Source organism: Atractosteus spatula, chromosome 6 (genome assembly GCF_055471065.1).
Source record: "Atractosteus spatula isolate fAtrSpa1 chromosome 6, fAtrSpa1.hap1, whole genome shotgun sequence".
Classification (NCBI taxonomy): Eukaryota; Metazoa; Chordata; class Actinopteri; order Semionotiformes; family Lepisosteidae; genus Atractosteus; species Atractosteus spatula.
Window position 1 is genome coordinate 17733099 of NC_142711.1, and position 19883 is coordinate 17752981.

Genomic DNA, 19883 nt, shown 5'->3' on the forward strand with positions numbered 1-19883 from the left:
CAAATTAGAGCTACTGTAGTATTTCATGCAATAAAGTGTCTTGGTATCTTTCAGACCATGATGGGACTAACCACTTAAATCCCCCAAAAACCAAAAAGCTCTCATTGTAGTCTGTTGTTTGTTTTCACAAGCAAGTCATTAAAGTGTGTATGACAGGAACAAGCAAAAGGAAGACACCCATTTATATAATTTTATATGTTATGTCAATATAATTCTGAGATCATGAAGCCCAAAACAATACAGCCTTAAATATCCACTAGAACAGCAATTAGACACTAGAGTTACTGCACAAGTCAGGAGAGATCTGTCACACTTGACTCAGTTACATTAAAAATCATCTGCAAGTCTTGACTGAGACCAAATTACAAGACTCTAACACTTGTGTCCAACACATCCCCCTGACATTTATAGTTGAGCAATGCCTCATGTGCATTCCAGAGCTTTCAGTGTTTTCACTTACCTCAGCTTTGAGGTCTTCTCTGTGCTTTCGTAATAGAATAAGAAGTTAATTTCATGGACGCCCTCTTTATCGGGTCCTCGCAGCCACATGGGCAGCTGAATAGAGTTTCCTGGCAAAAGCACAGAATCCGGCAGTGGTATATCAACCACCCCCAGACAGGGGTTTTCGCACCCGACTCCGAAGTCCGCCGGTGACACAAGCGAAGTCACTGCCGTGCCCAAAGGAGAACCGGTGACTACGGTCTTGTAAGCACTACAGTTTTCAGACGCCGTGGGGCTCAGCGGTGTCAGTGATGCAGTATGGCTTCCAAATGTGAAGAACTCCGGATGCTTAGAAACCACCTTTAATCCCGTGAGGGGAACCTTGCTTACATTCACAAATTCCACATACGCTTTCCTGATCTCCCCACAGAGCAGTCCGGTAGGAAAATTAATGAAGAACACCTGCAAAAACAAAAAAACAAACAAACATTTTGAATACTTGTGCAAAACTACAATGACAGCAAATAAGCATCTTCATTTTTTGAAAAACCGTAGACAATTTATTGTTTTATTTTTACTTTTTTTTTTAAATCTTACAATTTAAAATACTTGATCATTAGTTATGTTCCAGCCATTGGCATGGTGGTTTTTATCATCTCAATTCACAAACAGTACAGTATGTTACAGTGACGCAATACATTCTGTTAACTGCAGAAAGTTGAGTGCAAACGCAGTAATTATGCTCGAATCGCATCTCCTCACAACTCGAATTTGCATCTGTCAAGACTGAAGAGACTCAGTTCCCTTCAGATGCCCCTGACAACCCCTTGAGGCCAGAGCCATTCCTGTTGCTGTTCTTCGGACTCCGAGGAAAGACTGGAAGGAGCCAGGCCCCGAAGTGGAGCTCGGTCTCGCCGCAGATAAGGAACGTTACCTCGAGCAGCGGCATCGGCGGGGCGACAATGGGGTCAAGCCGCCGGTCCGGGCCGTGCCTGACGGACGTCTTCTCTTCCTTAGTGCTGTTCAGGCGGGGCCCCTGGATCTCTAGGGCCTGCTGGCCCCGAACCGACATTCCGGCGCTGGCGAGATTGCCTATGGAGGAAAATGCGGATGGAACCTTCACTGGAAATGTGCAACAACAAAGCACCTAATGGGAACCAGTGACAGGGCTTTATGCTTTATGCCTGAAGCTGTGTTGATGGGCTGTTGAACAATATTTTGAGAAGAAGCTCCCCAGCGTTAAATAGAAGTGACGTAAGAGGACTTCTTAACAGATTTCATCAGCTCTACCAAATTTAAAGAATTCAAGAAACATCATTTATTTACATTTATTCTAAGGAGAAGAAAAATATTCAAACCTCAAAACATAAATAAATTAGTTCTGTTCTTAATTTGAACTGTATTCTGAAAGTAAACAAACTAACTTACCTTTTGAAGATTTTTTATATTTAAATCATACTTTACATCTGAGAGATGTGAGTAAGTTGAAACTGAGTAAGCTTTTTTTTTATTTTGATCAAGCCTCTGTAGATAAGGTAATCATGTATGAATTTCCTAAATGTTTAAAAACTACAACACACCATGTCAAGGAGTCTTAAGTTTTTTCATTTACCATGTTAGGCAATGATGCAGAAAAAAAGGTCTGGAAATGTTTGTAAAGCATTTAGACTACTGGATTAAAACGTGTTCTAACTCAATATAAAGCCTTGTTTTCGCTGTCAAGATTTGGTCATACCTCTGAATCTTGTGTTGTACTGAAACTCACCTTCGATTTGGACCCCAGAAAAAACGTCTGTCCCATCTGCAGCTGGGACTGTACCCAAATTGTACACCACTCCAAGAATATGAAGCTCTCCTGTTTGATGAGGAAAGAGTTTCAAGCGTGCCTGTGGGAAAAGGTTTACATCAAAACCAAAATTAAGGTTTTACATATAGCACAGTCAGATTTTCAGGATAAAAGTAGGCTATTTTTTTCCAACTGCAAAAATAAAAAATCAGTGAACCCCAAAAGGAACATTGTAGGTTGCACAATTATTGGAAAATATCAGTTACCAATATTTGCAATTATTTCTAGAATTTACACAGTCACACATACAGAATGCAGTTGAGCTACAGCGCCATTTTCATTAGTTTAAAAAGAATTCTGGCAATCCCAAAGCAAGCGCTGTTTGAGTATACTCAGTAAACACTATGGGACTGTGACTCCTTGATGGGAAAATTAAATGTATACGTAATTTATATAGTAGACTAAAAAGTCATCATCTTCAACTAAAATTCTTGTCATGCCATTTTTTAAAATGTATTCACAAAGTTAATTTAAATTATATACTTACATTGCGGACGAAAGCTAACTTTTAAAATACATCAATACTGTACACACACTTTAAATGTAGTTCTGACGGACAACACTACTCTATTGCCTAACGTACCAAGGATTATGTGAGAACAACTCACCACTTTTGTCTCTTCATGACCCATGTAAAACTCTGATATTACTTCAGTGCCGATAAGATCAGTTTTGAATGTGGCCTGCACAATGGAAAACGAGATCATGATGTAATTATTAAAAAGCTGTAATAATTAAAAACACAACGAAAAGTGAAAAGTTGTTGGCTTGCCAGCTGGCTAAAGACAAATTGAATGGATTAGATCAGAAATGGCCAGGTTTGAGGAGCCTTGCTCTGATTAACCCAGGGGTGGGAATTTAATACCACACAGGTATACATGCTGGTATAACGAGAACAACTCTTTCGCAGGTGAAGAAAAACAGTTCATGACCTGTTTTTTTAAATCAAGACACATTGTTCCTAATTGGGAATCTGCTGAAACAAATTCTAGTAATATCACCAATTTCACATAAAATATTTTGCAGGTAAAGTTTTAGGATACAGTACAAGTTATTAAATGTTTTTGCTGAAAGGCGCAAAGTACAACATGTAGACAAAAGGAACATGACTGGAAACTATACAAAGTATTTAGGCTTTTGGAAATCTCCAATTTAATTTCAAAATAAAAAAGTGCATCCTGGACTGATTAATATCTTGAATACTCAAGTTACTTTTCTGGTTATCGCAAAATTGGCTGATTCATCATGAAAAACATTTTATCCAAAAAATAAAAACAAACAAAAACTTTTATGCAATAATAATTGTGCACAATAAAAAAAAAACATCATGTCTGACCATTAGGAACAAACTTCATATCTTGTGGTCTTCATATATAATCATAGTAGCACAGTATGTGCTAGAAATTCATTTAAAAATTGTCGAGACTGCTTTTTTTACACAAATTAATAATTGGTCCATACTATATGGAAATGATAACCGAAGCAATCTGCTTCTCTAAAATATGGTGACTTGGCTATTAAACACTGAAAAAATAGTCAACACAATAAGATAAACATTGTCATCTAGTGCACAAAGCAATGATTAATTTTACACTGAAAATCCATGAATACTTCCAATTGCTTTGGACACAAATAGGAATTCATGCATGCCTCGCATACTGACATCTGTTACCTTAAACCTGAAGATTTAAAACTACACTTTGGCAAACATGGGGGTTTAACAACTGAAACTCAGGCTCAGCCTCACAGATGTTTTTGTTTTTGCAGTTTTATTTTTAAAAGCACCATTTTTCAAGCAGGCAATTTTCATGTAGTTAACTGTCGTATTATCTGAATAGCTACCTTTCAGACAACCTACAGGTGATACAAAGTAGTTCTTTTCATTTCATACAAAGGAGTCCAATGTTTTGCAGCTTTCATTCTGGTGAAGTGGTTTGAAATGTCTGTCACAGAAAACTCATTTTATCTTTTACCAAACTAAACTTTTGATTACATTTATGAACTATATCAATTTTAGTGTATTTAGTCTAATTGTGTCCCTCACTAGAAAATGTGAAGAAATGATAATTAAGGCCGATAATTCCTTTGTATACACGGTAAAATAAAATTTCCAGCAAGGGGCATATTAATATGAGTTATTATATTTTTGTAATCATGTATCATAATTGTAATAATGTCACTTCAAGAAACACATTTGGATGTATGATTAATTTTGGCCACTAAATGACATGAACTGCGCTGCTTGTGCCTACATCAGTCTAAAAAAAAGAATTCCTCAAAATTCTTCAAAAATCAACTAAGTTGGTCAGAAATAGCTACTTTCACTCAACCTGTCATACAGCCTTATGTTAATAGGATACATTTTCATTAATTCAACTTCCATCACAATCTAAGAAATGCTGAACAAAGAAATACAAACATTGCAGAAAACTCATTAATCAATGCAGATTGCCAAACATTCTTTGTGTCTTACAAACTAATTTGCTGGCACTGTACAGATGCAATGTCAGACATCACTACACAAGTAAAATAACTCCAGAAAATCAGTCCTGCATTCAAACACTAAAGTGGAAATGTCTGTTTGTACCAAATGCTTGATTACAGCTTCGACTGCTTTAACTAAAATCTGAAGGCGTCAAACGTAAAATAAAAAACTTATTTTAACCCTAATACTATGTGTAGTACAAATCAAAATGAGTTGTTCATCATACATTTGCAGAACATTCTCCAGTTTATGCCATTTTAAAAATATTTGTTACATAAATAGGTTATCACCTTTAGGTATAGATCAATTAAATTAACATGTAAAGAAATAGAAAAGTGAGAACTAAGACATCAGTACAGTTTATGCCAATATACAAATGTCTTTATACCATTAATCTGACCTCTATGAACATTGAGGCAATGACTTTCTCATGGGTAGTGATCTGACTCCTGGAGATCTCAAAATGTCCTTTTTATAAAAAAGTAAAAAGAGTTGGTTATCGAACTGCTTTCCCATCAAACAGTTGAAACCCACACTCGGGGTTTACTAAACTATTAAAAGAAGATGAGTTTATTGGCCCCCACACATCAACTAGCTTATGTTCTTCCACTCTTTCCAATGTACTCTTCAGTCACAAACGAAGCTTCATAAGAACTTATGCGGTGAACACAATTTACATTGGTGATAGGACATGAAATACACTCAGAAAGGGTACAGGCAAAGCAAAGATCATGAATGCAATTGAACTACAGGATTATTGAAACAGGGGCAGCATTCACTTCTGTAGTTGTACATTTTACAATAAATTGGATTAAGCAGAGTCTTCACAACTTGAGCAGCACACAGATATTTTGCTTTTTACAGGGATTTACCTTCATATGTGCATCCTTCTCGTTAGTTACTGCCTCGACAGCCTCCCCATTCTGAGGCCGACAGAAGTCTTTAGGGTGGAATTTCCACAGCAGCAAAAGGTCAGTGAGGACAAGGGGAACCTTCAAGGGGTTTCTGAAGACCACCTCAACAATCATGGGCTCTAAAGGAAACCAAATCATGTTAATGTTTTAAATAGGCATCTTCAAAAGATAGAGAAAAATGGAAAACAAAACACCATCAAAAGATCAGAAACCTGATATAAGACCTTTCACAGAATACAGAGGGTAAATTGTAAGCATAAATCATTTGTCTTGTTTTTTACCCTTTTTCAAACTACGCTGTTTGTTACTCAGAACAATCTGAAAGTTTAAATCAAAGCTTTTCAACACCCTACAGTACTTTTGCTCCTGTACAGAAATTGTCCTTTAACAGTATGAGCTGCTAGAGCCAGATAAGACTGTCACTTTCTGAACTGATGAAGTTAAACGTTTTAATAAATCCCAGTGTTTGAAAACATAAAAAACAAAAGTGCACAAAGACCAATACAGTGTGTTTTTATTCAAACAATTCAGGTTTTTATCTTTTATTCAATTCAATTCAAGGTGCTTTATTAGCATCACTGATGGGTACAATCAGTGTTGCCAAAGCAACAGCATTCTCTAGTGTAAGTCAAGGATGTTGTTTGGAGAAACATGGAAAGCAAAAAAATAAGGCTTTATAAAAATGAAATCAGCAGTTTGCTAAATACTTGCTCTTTGTGAGGGTCTGTACATACAGTATACAATAAAAAACAATTACAACACAAAGCAGCAAGGGCATTTGGGAAAAATGGTTATTGACTTGCATTGAGAGGAAGGTGCACTTTAATTCACAAAACAGGAAAGAAAGAATAGATTTTCTATACTAGTGTCAACAATAACAGTAGAATAAAGAATTGTGTAAAATAATTCATTTTTATTTTTTCCTTTGTAATCTTCTATACTGTTTGACCCCCAAACTGGTGTGTTTAGTCCGATCTTTAACATAAACCTCTTTCCTCTCTTCCTCCAAACCGCATTCACCTTATCGGCTTCCGCCTTGTTCACTGCCTCCGGGGCACTTATATTTCAGTTCCTGATGCGGCTCAGCTGTGTCTCATTGTTTCTCAGGGTAGACCCTTTCCATATACGGGTCAGCTGATTCTTTTTGGCAGCCATTTTGCTAAGGTCCATATCTAGTATTTTAAGTAGGTCATTCCGAAAATACCTGTTATGAATGACCCTTCCCCTGGTCATCTTACACTGGACAAAATGAAAATAATGTGATTGTGAAAATGAATAGCTCAGTGATAGCTTTGATCAATATTATACTTTTTTATCACTAGCGAAGGGAACGTTTTTCCATAATAATTAACTTATTTATTCAATATTAGAGTTTGGCAAGGAGGCACGGTGGTTAGAATTGCTGCATTGCAGCCCTGAGGCCCCCAAGCTTGCATGTTCTCCCACGTTCGTATGGGTTTCCTGTGGGTGTTCCAATGTGTATCCTTCACATCGTTTGAATGAAAGACAAACTGGTAGGTTAAATAGTTTCTGGGGACATTAACCATAGGTGTGAGCATGTGCATGTGGATGGGTCTGTCTGTCCTGCAACGGACTGGAGTCTGGTCCAGATGTATCCTGCCTTTTGCATGTTTATTGCTGGGATAGACTCTGGCTCCTCCCCGACCCTGCAGGAAGCATTAAGGAAATGGATGAATGGATTCCATAGTTGAGGAAAACATTCCTGTGAATCCTTCCCAGAAAAATCCGTCTGTGTGCATGGTTTCACTGATTTGCAAATAACTCACCAGTGGCATGAAATGACGCGCAAATAATTTCTAAATAATTATAACTATTACCTTCTACAACGGCCAGTGGAAACCGTAAATTGTCCGTCTGGCTATTCAGACAATACTGAGTAGGTTGAAAGTTGACAGGGACTGTTCCTCTGTTGACAATAGATACAACTTGTTCCTCAAGCTCCTTCCACTGTTGCGACAAATCCCGATCAAATTCCTGGTCGAGGCTGACATGAGTGGCAGCCTGTTTCTCTCCTGTATGGAAAAACAAATGATTGGTAAGATATAAAAAAAACAACCAGTTTAACAAATGAAAAAAATATTCAAATAACACAGCATAAAAACATAAAGCTTACAATTAAGAAGAGGCAGATGGGCCCGTTTAGCCCAATTGGTTGCTAGTAGCTACTGGCAATCGATCTGAGGATCTTGTCGAGTATGCATGAATCTAACATGCTACACCTTGCTAATAAATGCGACAGGTTATTTGCATTTAAGATGATGAAAAAGATAAAAGATTGCTTTCTCGGGACCTTATTCTCTTTTGCAGATGAACCCATTATGTGCAGAACACATGTAAAATGAAATAAAATAACAATCATAAGGCACACGTGTGAATCTCTAGTACTGCTCTACTCCATTCATGGAAAACTTACACCTATTAGGTTATATAAAAAATTAACAAATACTGCTTCCCTTACTCACAAAAGGCCACATGCTTTAAAACAATTTCTGCCATGTTTCAGCTTGGATTTACATCCTTTGCAATACAAAGAACTAAGTTAAAGGACTTGAACACTCAGCTGACAACAATACAACAAAAGCTCAAGGCTGTCATTTAGTTCTTGGCTTTCGTGCAATGTGTAAGTCCACTGTCTGCTCGTCTTTATTCTGTGACCACAACACAGTGGTTTTTGACTTGATGCTCCTCTATGTGCAACATTTTTTGCCAACACCTGCCAATTCACCTGCCAGAAGCAGTAAATACACAGCACTTTGAGTTGCCAAATAGGTTAAGTCTGGCCAATAAGAACCACTTGTAAATAAAATTATCCAAATTAGGTTAAATTCTTACTGAAAACTGACACCTTCATGAAATTCCTTAAGGCTATAATTTTGGTAAAAAAAGAATGTTAAATTTTCTACCCTCTCAAAAATTATGATGCAAGACATACTTTTTCCATGTTGAGTATTTCCTAGTACCTAATTCATACTTTTATTATATAAATACTGTCCTTTTATATACAGTTGGTGATCATGGATTTGATAAAGTTCTTCATAAAATATTAATTCTCAAATGACAAGCAGTAGGAATTCAGAGAGCTCCGAGAGCTCTGGTAATATTGAGAATTGGTTAACAAACAGAACAGACAAGGGATGAATGCTCAAATTATGGTGACATTATTAGTGAAGCACCACAGGAATCTGTACAAGCAGGATTGCTCCTCCATGTCACATCACTGATTTACACTTTGGCATTGTTTGCAAACAAGTCAGAACATAGCAAATTAGGAGGACTGGTAAACACAGCAGAAGCAACAAACAAAAATCAAAAAGAATTTGATCAATTTAAAGACAAGGCAAACACCCGACAGATGATGCTTAATGTAGACAAGTGCAGGGCTTTGCATAGGTCATCTATTGCTGACAAATCATTCCCCCCACACTGTACCTTCAATACAATGTGGGGAATGAAAATAGGCAAACTGTTAGCATTTATACTGCATAGTTAAAATGTAGAATTTTAAACAAGGGGTGTGATGCTAAAATTGTACAACACACTAGTAGACCTCATTTAGAATATTGTGTACAATACTGGTCACCAGGTCCTAGAGAATACACTCTTGCTCTGGAATCAGTCCAGAGGAGAGCAACCAGATCCATTCCTGGGCTGAAGGGAAGGGCCTAAACTGACAGGACTAATCTTTTTAGTCTTACTCTGTTATTTCACTTGTGTGTCCTATGAAACGATACACTAGCCTTGAGATAAAACAGGTCGTGCAATGAATAGAGTTGACTTTCTGTGGGACTGAAAAAGCAATCACCTTTTAATAGTTTCTTCCCTTTCAAAGCGCAAAGCTAATACAATCTGATAAGGTAAATGGGGGAGGAATAAATTGGTACCTAACAGCTATGGTACGTGCATGAAATAACTTCAAAGTGACTGCATTATACTGACAAGATTTAATTTCTGCATAATTCCAGTAGCTCAGTACAAAAAAACTCAAAATGACCACCAAAAAACAGACTGGCAAACTTTTTTACAGCACTTGAAAGAATACCCTCAAGACCAAAATTAATCAATTCATCCTATAAAATAATAGACGTTAGAATTTCTTAAGTTTTAGATTTATAATAACTAATAAAGACTGCACAAAAAGTCCATAGATGTTTTCCAACACTGATTTTTGTCAAGAGTTTAACAAGAAAAGACCATGTTAATGCAATCCAAATAATTTTAAGGCTGCTAATTTGTCCACACTTAGACTGAAATTACCATAAGAACAGCTACAAATGAATTGATAACATAAATAACCTGCCTTTTTTAATACTGCTTTTTCTATTACAAATTAATTTGCACATTTAGTCCAAACTACAATAAAAACTAGTTTGGACCTAGCAGGTATGTTGTCCATAAACACATTTCCATGTGAGATTCTCAGCAATGAAAGCATGAAGCCAGCACATCTGAGGCAGCACCTTACCACGAAACATGCACGCTTGAAGGATAAGCCTGTTGATTTTTTTCAAAGGAAACTTCTGATCTGAAGCAGCGCAAGTCCACCATAAGGAACAGTGTCACTCCAGTTTCCAAAGCCCAAGAAGCATCTTACCAGGCAAGCTTGCTGATTATGGACAGAGCGCGTTAAGATGAGCAGATGCTTTTCACCGCAATTAGATGAGTCTGTAGGTGTTGTTAATTTGGCCAATTTGCTCATTTACGTTAGATATGAGTTTGAGGGCATGTCGCATGAGGAATTTCTGTTCTGCAAGCTGCTACCAACAAGAACTACAGGAGAGCACATATTTCAGCTTCTGAATGATCAAAGAGAGTGGCATTGACTGGAAAAAATGCATCGGAGTTGGTACAGACGGTGCTAGAGCGATGACAGGCAGAGAGCGGTGTAGTTGCACAAATTAGAGAGGTTTCTCCAGATATGAAGTGGACGCACTGCAGTATCCACCGCGAGGCCTTGGCAGCCAAGAAAATGGCTGAGAACTTAAAATCTGTGTTAGACTCGGCTGTCAAAGTTGTGAATTCTATCAAGGCTCAGCCAATGAATTCACGTCTGTTCAGCGTGCTTTGTAATGAAATGGGCAACGAACATGTGCAGCTTTTGCTACATGCTGAAGTGAGATGGTTATCAACTGGGGAAAGTGCTCACAAGGCTCTTTGAACTGCACTCTGAGGTAGATGTTTTTGCATGACTCCCTTGGCAAGTCTATTTGATGATCCAGTGTGACTGGTAAAATTAGCCTACCTGATAGTCACGTTTGAATGAGCTGAATATGGGACTGCAAGGGCTCTCTTTAACAATTTTTGACGTGTCTGACAAAATCACTGCTATGAAGAAAAAGCTGCAGCTTTTTGTTAATAAAATCAACACAAGTGATGTCTCTGCTTTCCCAACTTTGGAAAACTATCTGCACACATATGGTGTGGCACATGATGCTGCTGTTCGTGATGTAATTGCAGTGCACCTCTTGTCATTGAAAGAACAGTTCTCAGAGTATTTTCCAGGTGAGGCCACACCAGAGTGGATCAGGAACCCCTTTACTGTTGATGTCTTAGGAATACCCAAGGATCTGAGAAGTTGCTCGAGTTACCATCTGACGTGCCTTTGATGTCAGAATTGAAACGACAATCACTGTTGGATTTATGAATACCCAGCTCTCTCATTAAAGGCTGTGCGGTTTTTGATGCCTTTTACTACTGCCTATCTTTGTGAAAAAGGCTTCTCTACTCCCACTGCAATCAAGACAAAGTACCGCAACAAGATGGATGCTGAGTCAGATCTGCGTTTGAAGCTCACTGCCCTCGTCCCTGGCATTGCAAGGCTTCGCGCGACTAAACAGTCTCACCCCTCATTGCACTGGTAAATGCTCAGTGCAATTGTTATTATATATGTGTGTGTGTGTGCGCTCATGTTGGTCACTGAGATTTTCTGGGGTTCCTATGAGAAGATGATTTGTAGGTGGTACTTGGATGCTTTGGTTTGATCAGGGGTGGTACTTGGTCCAAAAAGTTTGAGAACCACTGGTTTAAACTACACACTAGTCACAAAATACATCAAGTTGAGCAGTCTGAAAGTCCTCAAATTGAACTATATCTGCAGTCTGATGTTTTTTTTTATATAAACCAAACCTCTTAACAGCAGTGCCTTGGCACATACCATCTATTTAGTTTACATGAACTTTTCATGCGACCTCTTGGCTTAAGAGACTGGTGCATATGTTACTGAAAGCATTAGTGGTTTGGCTTTGGAAGACTTCTGGTGAACAAAACCACATTTTCAAAAAGTTCTGAACGGCCATTTTGCAAAGAATAAATCTTGATTAATGAGAGAAACTCATTATATGGTATACAGTATGCGGCACAATTCATTTTCGGAAAAAAAATGCCTTTTTTATGAGGTCTTATTTAGTCAATGTTGAAAGTCTTCCATTATCTGAAATTGCTCTGTGCTCAAATTTGTAATCAAATGTAATAATAAATTTACCATTTTCCATTAAAAGAGAGTAGTTTTTAATTAAATGATGTTAATTCAGCCTTCTTTTCTTTATCAAGAATTTATTCATGGAAGGGCTTCCAGTGGCATGTGTACAATTATTTGTTCAATTTAACCCTGCTCCAAGGATGTTAGACACTTAGATATCCAAGGTTTACTATTAACCATATCTCCATTCAATAAACTGAATTTTTGTACAGTGCGTCATCATTTCCACCATTCTGGCAACAAAAAGGAAAACAGGCTTTGTAATTTAAGTAAAATAATGCAATGCCTATTAATTAAGCACAGCTTTGAATTCTACATTGAATTCTACATATGATGCATTCCAGTTGCTTTTGCAAAAGCAAAATACTTTTCTTTTCTCCTTACCTTTAGAAAGGAGAAATTTTAAATCTGTTTCAGATGCATTTTATTTCTCTAAAGAAAGGTTTGCGACATGGTGGCACCGGCGTGGTTAACATTGCTGCCTTGCAGTGCTGGGATCTGGATTCAATGCGTGGGGCGCTTCTTGTGTGGAGTTTGTATGTACTCCTCGTGTTCACATGGGTTTCCTCCCAGAGTCCAAAGACATGCTGGTAGGTTAACTGGCTTCTGGCCCTGGTGTTGAGTGTGTGCGCGTTTGAGCCTGTGGGCCCTGTGACGGACCAGCAGATCTCTTCATAATAGCCTCTTCAAGGTCAGATTCATGCAGTTTTTCATGTGCGGCAGCAGTTTATTTGAGCGTGTTAAAGCTTCAAAGGCAATCAATGCAATTGCTTCGATGTAACAGCAGAATGTAAACCACAGGTATTAATCGATGATGGAAAGAGATGAGCTTGTGGCCAATGAAAAAGGCAGATTCATTCCTGACTACTTCTTTGACGCACTTGTAGTGGCAATTCTTATTAATAATACAGGAATTAAGTTTGCTGTCCCCCTGCCAGTCTCTCTCCCTTATCTCAGTGGTACTGGACACAGAGAGGCCATTCCATGTGGTTCAGATCGAAGGTGTTTTTCTGTCTGATAAGTTTTCTGATAAGGAACAACCCCCAGGGCTGAGATTCTCCAGCCACCCTAATGAATGGTCATCTCTGGCGCCTTTCTGTCTGGGAGATTCCAAGGGAGAGTCTCATCCCAAGATGTTTACAACCCTAAGGTCAGAGAGCGTTGTTACTCATCCTCCACCTTGATCAACCAATCAGGAACTGGTAGGGCAGGGAACCCCACGTGTGTCTCAAATGCGCGCAAAACTTTCCACCAATGAACGACCGTAGTTCCTCCAGATAAAAGAGGCAGCACAGGGCCCAGAAGGTGCCCCTCCAGGACATTCTCAGACGCAGCTCGGACAATCACGTGAGTGCCAGGACTTTATTTTGTAACCAAAGGATCCTCCCGAGGTTAGCCCAGCAGCAAGTCTTGTGAACCACCGGTGCCCAACCGCGAACGCTCGCCTGATCAACCAATGAACTACAGTCGGAACTGTGGACAGCTGAATCTCAGTATTCAGGACTAGCACTACATTGGGAATGAACCGGTCTTCTTCCTGTCTAAGGAGTGTGACTTGCTTGAACCTGCAGTCAATTTTCATGTGCACAAACTCTGCTCGTTCTAACTAGCAGGACTAACTAGCCAGGTCCTCAGAGAGGACAGTTTAATTTTTCATTGACAAAGGAACACCAGTGGAAATGTAGAAAATACTGAAAAAATGTTTAAGCCAATGCACTCAAATATATAGTTCTACACGTAAGTAACTAGGGACTATGGTTAAAACTAAGAAACAACACTTTTTCCATTGTGAAGAAGACTATAGAATTAAATTACATAAAAACTGATTAAACACTGAAACAAACTACTAAAACCCAGATGAACTGGATGTGTCAAATGGCTCTTATTTACCTCTTATATCTATTTTTGTTGTAACTTAAATTTTGACAGCAGTTATCAAGGTTGACTGTTACCGTGCATAGTTATTTAACATTATTTTTTGGAAAATGAACGATGGTATACCAGAGGTAATAGTTTACAGAGCCTACTTAGTTCCACCTGACTAGAACTAAAGTTGTGCAGATGGAAAAATATATATTTCACATAAAAAAAGCTGCCGGACAAGACAGAGCAGTTTTCTGAGTGGTGCTGAACACAGAAGTGCTCACAAAGACTCTAAACTTAAACCTATCACTATGGAATAGGCTATATATAAAGTATATTGGTATATACTACTGAATAGATGAATGGACGCTTTATTAAGATGCTCAATTTAAAGCAAAGAGACAAATAATATGCATTCAACTTTCAAGTATGCAACCATCTAAAGTGTGACTCAAATATTTTACCCAGAACAAATAACTTAATGTGGAAGAGATTAAAATATAAAGCATCCAAAGACGTCTCAACCTCCAGTTCCAGTTGTTTTTCAGGCGTGTTGAATGAGAGCGACTCACCCTCTGCCAGTCTCCGGTCGTGCCCGAAGAAGACCCTCGTGGCTGAGCTCTGAATGCAAGGCAAGGGCAGCTGTGGCAGTGCGCCCTCTGGGGACAGCTGGCTCACACTCTGCACCCCAGAAACATGAACCAGTCAGTGCAACCAGCGACAGCCTAGACACGCACAGTTTTACTGCTGCGCAGCTGCTTTAATTAACTTACGGAATGTTATGTTTTTGTTCTCAAAATGAAAAAAAAATACAATTTGACCGTTCTTGCACATAACGTTATAAGAAGGAAAGATGCACTATACAGCCAATAAAATGTGTGGTTTATTGTGAATTTGATTTTTTTTTAATTCAAAGAAAATCTGATCTGCATCTTTTCAATATAATTACAAAACCATAAGATGAAATATTAAAATTCTCTGTCTTCTACTTCATTTCCCCTTTCATGCATTGTTTAAAAGTGTAGGCTCTCCTGTACACTTTTACACTGCTAATCTTTGTATATTTTCAGAATTGTTCTTAATGGCAAACCTAAGACACTAATAAACAGTAAACTACAGAGAATGAATGACTGCTGTTTCTTTACTTCTTTTCATTTAATTTTTCTTAACTGAAATATATATATATTACACAAAACGAATTAGAGTCCCAGAAAAGCTCAATTAAAAATCTGTCTGGCAGGAAACACTCTATAATGACTATTAAAATACACAAAAGGTCTTACACAATACCAAAAATCGAAAACCTGCAATGACATTTTTATACTTTCACTGTAATAAAAAAACTAACACTGCTTAAGTACACCTCCATTAACCATCCGCTTGTGACAATAATAGGGCAGTTGTGATTTGCTTCATGTTGCTTTGCTTCGATAATCTAATTATCTTAGATAATTGGCTTTTAGGATGCCAATTATCTAAAACAATACATTAGATAGAAGAAAAATGAAAAAAATATTTTCTCTAGAGAAGCAAACGTGGCATATGTAATATTACAAAGTAATATTACTTTGTAAATTGTAGAGTCTATTTAACGTCGTAACAAGGTTGCAGTAAATTGACTTTACCTTTCAAGTGTGCAAACAAGGATGCAAAATGACAGTTTGAAAATCTGAATGCTCCCATTACAAAAATAATGTTTTTTTCATCTTACAGTTTTCACAAAAGGTATTTTTCCACAGTAGAAAAAAATAATTAACAAGCTAGTTTAAGAGAATCTGCATAACTGCAAGATGGGTGTTTGATTTAGGAACCACTTTGCCTCAAACAATCAGATATAAATGTAGGTATCAAAATATAATCAATTCATACAGAACGTTACAAAAATGTAAACGTTCAAATTTCAGTTTTGCATTTTGCAAAACAACTAGTGACATATTATATGCATTTCTTTTATAGCAAAAAGATATCAACAGTTCCTTAACCTGCAAAAATAAGAGCATAACCACATTAATGCTTAATGAACACAATCAAGAGAGGCCTTATCAATTTTAAGCCATATTCCCAGGCAGTCGTCTTCAGTTTACCCACCTTGTAAACATAAAGATATTCCCTCAGGAATGCTCCCTGCTGAGATGCGGTTTGCTTGCTCTCATTGATCAATATATGCCTGAAGGCTGAAACAGCATTTTCCAATTGCCTCAATGTGTAGGACTGTCGTCCAATGGTGAAATTAATATGGTCTTCAGCAAGGGACCAGCCTTTTCCCTTGTACACCTGCATTGCTTGACAGTAACACCTTAGGGCATGCCTCTTCTGCAAATACAGGAGAATGGAAACCATATTTTATTAAGACTACTTTCCATAAACCATTTCCACATTCAGCTGTTTAAACATCAAAAGGCTATAATTTACATAATCAGTCAAAATTGTTAGCATGTTTCTCGATAGTACTTACAAGCCTTTTGAATTTGGAGGTATTCAAAAGTAATAGAAAAATTAACACTTACTGAAAATGCCACAAAGTTCCCCATAGGAATTATAAAACTAATAATAAAAAATCTCTTACTTATGGGATACACTTTTAAACTAAAAAATCAGATGCATTTTAATCCAGAAAGAGTTATGACTTCAGGATGGATATGCTTTAAAAGCCTATCTGTGTGAGAGTTTGAAAGTTGATTACAGTATTTTTTTTTCCAGTGAAGTTGAAATTATTGGAAGGCTTAGTGAGAAGCTAAAATAAATATACATATACACACAAAGAAAATGTATTAGATTGCACTAAAAATCTAAAGCTCTGGCAAACTAACATCTAACAGTACTGAAGGTGAACTGTGTTCATAAAGATAAAGACAGATTAATTAATATTAACAAACTGAATTCAAATGACACTTTTCAAACTAAAGGATATCAGAGTACTATACATGTGCTGGGAAGAAAAAAAATAATTTACCAGTAGAGAAGACCTTTAGGTAGGCCAGACACTGCAAGCCCAGTGTGTAACTGAGCCAGGATATTGGAATTAACTCTACTGAGTGCCATGAGATCTTTAATGATCCAGCGATAAGGACCTCATTTTAATGTCTCTTCTCAAGGACAGGCCCTTCTAGAAATAATGATAAAGTTTATGTCCAGAAGGAAGTGTCACTTGGTGATTGACTTTCTAAGGCTGCTTTAAAAACCTTTTGTTCTAGAGCCCAGTTTGTTCTCCATTTTATTGAAGCTTTAAGCTAACATACCACAAGACAATGTATGCATGGAGAAGAAAAGGGGAAACTATTTTTCATGCAAACAATAGGAGTTTATTTTCTGTCACAATGTGAAACAAAACCAAGAGCCTTTAAGGGTTTCCACCTACTGCTCACTACTTTCTTCTCATTTAAAATGTGTAGCACACAGCTTCAGAGTACGAAACTTACTACACACTCCTCTCAGATCTCCTTCAATTCCCTTTCATAACCTACTGATTTTCTGATTTCTCTCTCCAGATACCTCCACCTAGATATACTTCCCATCGCCTCAGTCTCAAGTCCTTCATCTCAAATATCTTCCCTGGCAGGATTCTCCTCATCTAGATCTCGAAACTAGATTACTCCAACTTTCCCCTACATCAGTGATATACTGTACCTTAAGCATAAAAGAGAATTTGGTAGCTAGGTGAATCTACACTTTGCCCAGTCAATTCAGAAGCAGCTTTCACTGATCTGAAACAGGCTTCCCAAAAATCCACAACTCTTTGTAAAGAGCTTCCTGTTCCTAAACAAATTCCATTTTATTTTCCATTTGTTACCTCGTGTCCTCATTTATTTTTTATTTCTAGGGGAAAAATAGAGATCAAAGTGAAAGTTTTTCCCTTCAATGGAATGTGGAAATGAATTTTACAGGGATGCTCTAATTGTGGTTGCTATTTCAAATTTATATTTGTTTTATGTTGCAGTCCAATTCCATTTCAATTTTTGTAAGATATCAATAATGGCATTTGCTTTAAAACACTATCACTTTCAGTGTCCTATAATGTATATAATGTCCTATAATTTTTACTTCACATTATGTTTTCATACCGATTACTACCACTGAGCACTACACAAGAATAGGTCACAACAGGGAACAGCAAGTATACAGTACTAAGAAAGAAAAATTACATTACAGAAAGCTGCTATTTGCATAAGTGCTAGCAATCATAAACATAAATGATCATGTGCCTCCTTACTTACAAAAAAAACTGCAAAGAAGAATAAAATGTGCAATACTTGTGTACTGCACATAGTTTTGCGTTTACGTAAACTAAATCACTATTTCAAAAGTCTAAGACATTAAATTAAACATTCGTAACATAAAAGATTTTCACAATAACATGAGCTGCAAATTGGTTAACATGACAGTTTCAATCTGTAAGTAAAATGCCAGGTTAATTATATATTCCACCTCAGTGTTGTTTAAAATTAAAATTTCATGCCACCTAATGGAACACTCCTTTGATGGTATAAAATTGATTTAATTTGCAATCAATTTTTGCAAAGCACATGAATTTTGTCTTTCTATAAATTAGTGACACCTACAATATATCCAACCAAACGTGACCGTTTCCAGTCATTCAGAAGGACTGTCTGTATATTGTAAGAAGAAAATTAACAGAATTTCATCACATCCATATTGAGCCGACATAGTTAGGTAAATGGCAGTACTGCAAAACAAATAAGCTGTCCTATACAGCATCAGTCAACCTTTAACATAAAGGAATGCTGATGCTCAAAAATAAGAATCAAAAACTTGCTGAAAACATGAGTGTTAATCATTGACTACTGGACTGAAAATCATGGTGGGATTTGAGCTGTAAAAACAAAGCCACAGGGTATTTAAGCCCAGCAAGATACAGAAGGTACCAATGCCTTCCTTGTTTGCAGCCCATCCTATTGTTTCTGGAGTACAGAAAACTGATCAGTACACAATACCCTGCCCTTACATTTTTAAGATAAACATCTCATTACATTCATTGTTCAGAAAATTATACTAAACTACGAAGTTGTATTTAAATGAATGTGAAGACAGGTGTCAGAATTGTATCTGAAGTACAAGGAAAAAAACCTACCTGGACAGCTTTACTAAACCTGTGCCCTGCCAGGATCATGTGAAAAGCAAACTTCCGCACCATCGGGCTCCTCATATTAATGAAGCAATGTGCTGCCTGCTCCAGCAAGAGGGCACTCCGCAGGTCCGAGTCCTAAAACACAACACGGAAGGGGATGAGTAAAACCGCCAGAGAGAAGTAAAAGTCTCCAGACAGAAATTACGTTTCCATTCTATGGTTACGTATGCCTCCCATTAGCGAGTCTGAATGTTATCATGAAATTCTCTTTTGCACCATATAATAGAAATAAAGCACAAACAATGTACTTGTGTTTCCGTGTGGAAGGGCACTGACTTTCACTCCACGTTTCAACAAGTTTTGTTTTATATTTGAAAAACTGAGCTACCGATACCACTCTGAACTCAAGACTGAAACAAGACTGCTCCAGTGACGTCTCCTCCCAGTGACGTCGCACTCACAGAGACGGCAGTGTGTGTTGTGTAGTTTGGGTGCTGGAAGACGCCTCAAAGAGATGATAATTAACCGTGATTGACCACAAGCTGCACAAATCATATTGGAGCACAAAACAAGCATATAATGATACAGTGCTTAATAAAAATGTATTTTATATTGTAAAAACCAAAATGTTTACTTTGAAAAACCCAATAGTTTGATAGTTTGAAACAAAAGCCATAAAGACAGGATCCTACATACAATCTAAGCATTCAATATTCATTCTAAATTCCAAAATGGAGACGTGCACGTCTAAC

At 37.4% G+C, this 19883-nt stretch overlaps 1 protein-coding gene across 4 annotated transcripts in view; it reads right to left on the minus strand.

Annotated features, from left to right (window-relative positions):
- The window catches only part of trappc8 (trafficking protein particle complex subunit 8), a 67553-nt gene that overhangs the window by 27586 nt on the left and 20084 nt on the right, over positions 1–19883 (minus strand). For all 4 annotated transcript variants that reach the window (XM_088919751.1, XM_088919750.1, XM_088919749.1 and 1 more), the window contains 9 exons: positions 19135–19266; positions 16134–16358; positions 14618–14726; positions 7525–7719; positions 5645–5805; positions 2896–2970; positions 2207–2327; positions 1376–1533; positions 461–903 (listed from right to left, as the gene is read on the minus strand). In XM_088919751.1, coding sequence (XP_088775877.1) covers positions 461–903; positions 1376–1533; positions 2207–2327; positions 2896–2970; positions 5645–5805; positions 7525–7719; positions 14618–14726; positions 16134–16358; positions 19135–19266 — 1619 coding nt within the window. The remainder of the gene's footprint in view (positions 1–460; positions 904–1375; positions 1534–2206; positions 2328–2895; positions 2971–5644; positions 5806–7524; positions 7720–14617; positions 14727–16133; positions 16359–19134; positions 19267–19883) is intronic.